At 42.9% G+C, this 4,811-nt stretch overlaps 1 protein-coding gene across 1 annotated transcript; it reads left to right on the forward strand.

Annotated features, from left to right (window-relative positions):
- Positions 1–730: 730 nt before the first annotated feature.
- LOC125535811 (uncharacterized) lies at positions 731–1,355 on the forward strand. Its single transcript, XM_048698877.2, has 4 exons — positions 731–921; positions 1,006–1,090; positions 1,177–1,250; positions 1,352–1,355. Exons 1-4 carry the CDS (start codon positions 731–733, stop codon positions 1,353–1,355), a joined length of 354 nt encoding a protein of 117 aa, XP_048554834.1.
- Positions 1,356–4,811: the final 3,456 nt, after the last annotated feature.

Here is a 4,811-nt window from a genome sequence, read left to right on the forward strand (position 1 = left end):
AAATTGATGAGATTTTGTGGGTGAAAGATGGGGAAACTTGGGGAGATGCTAGATCCACTTGAAACCAAGCAAATCTATGGATCAAATCCAACAAAACTTCATCAAACCAACAAATCACAAAAAAAATTGGGGCTATTTTTTGGTGGGGATTTTCAAAAATGGGGAAGAACACAACAAAATTAGGCTAGAAAATGAAGAGGTTAGGCTTCGAAATCGTGATCAACCTGGCTCATGATACCAAGATGATGTAGGGTAGGAACCCTAGGGGCCAATATTTCACGATAGCAGCGGATCCCATCACTACTAGGGAAAACCTTATACACAGAATCTTAGCAACAGCGCGGTTTAAAAACAAACGCTACTACTAATTAGCAGTAGCGAGCTTGAGAAAACCGCGCTACTAATAACCTGATAGTAGTAGCGTGGGTTTTTACCCCTCGCTACTACTAAGTTATTTCCACCGTGCCTCCCGGGACCAGCCGTAGTAGTAGCGCGGGTTGTAAAACCTACGCTACTACTACGTGGATAGCCATAGCGCAGGTCAGACACCCGCGCTACTCCGCCTCCATCCCCCGCTACGTGCGCCACACCGGCGGCCGCGTGGCCGCCGCTCCCCGTCTCGCGCCGCTACCCTCCCCTCCCCCCCAAGTCCAGCGAGCTCGCCGACGAATCTCGTATCCATCATATCACCGTCGCCGGCCGCATCCCATCCCAGCCCACCTGCCTGCCGATGGCCTTCTCCTCGTTCCCATGGCCGTTCTGCTGCCGAGCCGGCGGCAGCGGCAGTGGCGGAACCGGCCCAAGCAAACCCTCCGGCGCGGAGGGGAAGGAGGAGGACGCGGAGGAGCTCGGCGTCACGCTGCAGCTCCTCGACTTCCTCCGGACACTCTCCCCCGACGCCTTCAAGTCCTTCCCCACCAGCTCCACCAAGGCACCCCCTCCTTCCTCCCTTCTCGATTCCGCTCCCCTGCTAGTTCCCTCTCGATTACTGACGGTGCTATGCTTTGTCGCAGGAGGATCCCCGGAGTCGGCAGCCGAGCTCTCGGACTGGCAGCAGCGGCACGCCGTCCTCGTGCTCGCCAGAGCCAAGGTAGGTCTCCCGCGGATCTCGTCCTCCGCTTCGCCCAAGACAGAGATGGATCTCCGGTCTCAAACTGTAATTTGTGATCCCTGCAGGAACTTGCTAAGGTCCGCTATGATCTGTGCCCACGCCACATGAAGGACAAGCAGTTCTGGACATACATCTTGCCGTAAGCTCTTGCCTCGTTAGCTTTCGCCCATGTGTGAGTGCATTGTTCCAGTCCAAGTGCTCAATTAGCTTCATGCTGGTCTTGATTTTGTGAATCTTCAGTTAGGAATTCTAGTCCATGGTGCTCCTTAATACCCAGCAAACTATATTTGTACCTAAACATGATCGTCCCAGTTGCGTGTGTACCATTGTGCTGTTTTGTATATATAATAAACATCCAGCAAAAGGGATTGGCATCTAAAGATGAGAAATTATGTCAAATGTGAGTACCTGTTTTTGTAAAAGCTCAGCAAAAAGGGGACATCATCATGTAAAGCGTGGTCTCTGTTTGCTGAACAACTATCCATGAGGTGTAATATAAGTAAGGTGCTGGTCCTAATATAAGTAATAACAAACCATGGCTAGTGATAATTCCTTTGTTGTTCGATCCTTTATATATGCAAAAGAATACACACATGTCTGTTCCAGATATGGCCAAAGTTGTAAACACTAGATAATCCATCAAGTGGGCTTTTGATGCCATCCTGCAGCACGCATTGTTGGGTTTGACTCTAGCCAATTTCATTTTCAGGTAGGTTGGTGGGTGGGATATGCTAATGACACCGATGACTCAATCCGGAGGATTGTGCGGATAAACCCTGGTGTCAGGAGATACCTCGCCAAGAGCTACAGCCCAAGGTCCGGTTTCTCCGTTCTCTTAAGTTCGGTTGATGCAAAATTGAACATGCAATTTTTTAGCCTAATTTATCACAAGTGAGGAGCAGTGAATTCTATAGTCCATTAGCTACAGTTGATCGGCAACTGCATAAGCTTCTATTTCTACTTCTGAATTTTGAATGATTGTATGAGCAAATGAGTGCTACAAAAGTACAGTTTTGTTGGTTTAGGCAAACACCTCACAGTACTCAAAAGTACAGTTTTGTAGAAACCATAGTATTCTGATTGAGCTAGTAATATTTAGTTTATGTAAGTTTAGTAGATGAACTAGTAGGATCCTTCTGATGAACTGCTACTAGTAGGACGGCTTGCGATTAGATTAGTCTAGTCTATGCAGCAGGTGCACGCTCTGAGCTCGCTCGCAAGGTGTTTGCAACAATGCCTCTAGGAATGTTGAAATGTCAATTTGTTCAATCAATGTAGAATTCTGTGTTCCACAGGATACAAAGGATCCTATGGACCTTAAACTTTGCTCATTAAATTGAAAAGAAAACATTGTACTATTCGTACACAAACAAAACATCTATGGGTGGGGATGTTGGCATTGCGTGATTAAATTGAAAAAGAAAATGCTCTGATCAGATTAGCATATACGGTGTGCTTCATGCATCCAAGAGACCAAGACGTCTTCTCTTCTCTATGGAGAGAAGCTGATTTGCATTGACGGCTAATGATGATTCTTTGTGTTCCATAGTTTAAAAGGCAACCATTTTGCACTAGTAAGGTGTGATCAATGTGGCCATATAATTAGATTTGGAAAAATACTAACTTGTTATTTCCTTTGCATTTTTTACTGTAAAAAGTCATGGCTCACCTATTAACCGGCGGCCGTAAAAGGACTAATCACCTAACTGAAACACTAATAATCAGAAGATAGATTGAACTTCGTTTAATGGATATACAGCATATTGAATTATTTTCTATTTGGTCTAATTGATATAATCATGTCTAATAGAGTTCACAATCTTTACTTTGAAGATCTGTAGCTAGACGTTAGAACTGTTGACATGCAAATAATTAACTAACTGCATGTCGTACTTGAATTACAGGTTTTTTTGGTTTCGTCACTCCTTTGTTATATGGAAGAAGACTTCATGGTTAGCATTATTTATTATAACACATTCATATAAGATTTTCTTGACACTGTAAGTAGGAAGTTAATTTTTTTGGTCTGTTTTGTTCTGCGGGGATTTTGGTCTGTTTTTCTAATAGTATATATGATCATTCAATCACAGTTCCAGTATTTTAGAACTAAAGCTCCCCATAATTAAAATGCAGAAACGTGTTTTCTTTCATTATGTTTCAGTCACTGTCTTAGAAACACTAGAAAATATCTCTTGACAAACTTCTTCATGGAACTAATATTTTTATGCTAATGACAAATTGGATTTATAATCTTTAACCTCGAATCTTTATAGGATTTTGGTTACTACCATATCTTCTCTTGCAGGTCTACTAGAGTATCCACTTCTGAGGTTGATTTTCAAAATGTGTATATCTAATATTTCTTACTGCAGCTTTAAGCTTCACTGTCATCTAACTTTGTCTAGTTAATATACTTACTCGGCAACATGGAAAGTTTCCACATTTTTTCTAGCTGTCTCTATGGGTTAGCGACTTAGCATACATGTTGTAATAAGGTTTCACATTTGCTTCTCTGACAAGGTCTGTTTTTATTCATAGGTAGAAGATAGCGACAGAGTGCTGCCGGATAATGAGATGTTGAAGCGCCAGACTGAATCCATGACACCGAAGTGCAATTGCGGCAGATTATCTCTATCTTTTCTTTTCATTTTTCTTATTATTGAGTGAGAACGGAATGAGGAACTGTGTGGTATTACATACAACAACTGTAGTAAAAAGAAACTTATGTTTGCAATTGTTAATGACATAGATACTTGCATGTTCTTTGAAGTGGTCATTTGTGAGTTGCGATGCATAATGACGTTTTTTGGCTGATTTATTTCCTTCGGTTTCCGGTTAACCATGAAATAGGAGCCGAGCAGTGCTCACTATTGTTGTGTTTACTGGGAACTGTATGCATAAAATGGAATTGGTGGATTTTATTTTTTTTAATTATAAATTAGTTAGTAGTGGGGTGGGAAAAGACTGCGCGCTACTAGTATTTAGGATACTAGTAGCGTTGGTAGTATGGACACGCTGCTACTATTTTGTTAGTAGTGGCGCGGGTACTAAATAACAGTAGCGTGGTGGCACACGCTACTACTCACTTTGTTAGTAGTAGCGCGGGTTCAAGCCACGCTATTACTAACTATTAGCTGTAGCGCCTTATTGGTAGCGCGGGTACCCGCGCTGCTGATAGGCATAAAACCCGCGCTGCTGCTAGGCTTTTCCCTAGTAGTGCATGATGAACACAAAGAACACAAGGTGGAAAAAAGAGGGAAATCACAAGGGAAACACAAGAGAAACACTAAACCAACAAGAAAAAGTTACACATGTGCTAGATCCTCTAATACATAGGGTTCACATGGTACACGATCAACCAAGGATGATACAAGGGTAATGGTCTTCTCCATGAGGAGGTCTTGATGTTCTTCCCTAAAGAGGGGTCTTGAATCCACTTGGGGAATCTTCTCCGTAGGAGGCTCGAATCTCTGAGGAGAAGGTAACCAAGTGGATGAGCAAAGCTCTCACACGAAATATGAGCTAATCCTTTGCTAACCCTAACTAGGAGGAGGTGGAGGAGTATATATAGTCTAGGTCCACGAAGGGGTAAGTGGGAGAGGGATTGAAAGTGCAACTATCCCTAGGTGGTTTTGGTAATTCCTAACAACATATAGTTCATTGAGCTATTGCTATTTCAAGATTAATATCTCAGGAAAGC

This window comes from Triticum urartu, chromosome 2A, assembly GCF_056163025.1.
Source record: "Triticum urartu cultivar PI428250 chromosome 2A, HENAU_Tu73, whole genome shotgun sequence".
NCBI classification, from domain to species: Eukaryota; Viridiplantae; Streptophyta; class Magnoliopsida; order Poales; family Poaceae; genus Triticum; species Triticum urartu.

Coding starts and splice junctions, on each gene's coding strand:
- LOC125535811 (XM_048698877.2), top strand. CDS start 731: ATGGCCTTCTCCTCGTTCCCATGGCCGTTCTGCTGCCGAGCCGGCGGC. Junction 922..1,005: donor TTCAAGTCCTTCCCCACCAG/CTCCACCAAGGC, acceptor GGTGCTATGCTT/TGTCGCAGGAGGATCCCCGG. Junction 1,091..1,176: donor TCGTGCTCGCCAGAGCCAAG/GTAGGTCTCCCG, acceptor TGATCCCTGCAG/GAACTTGCTAAGGTCCGCTA.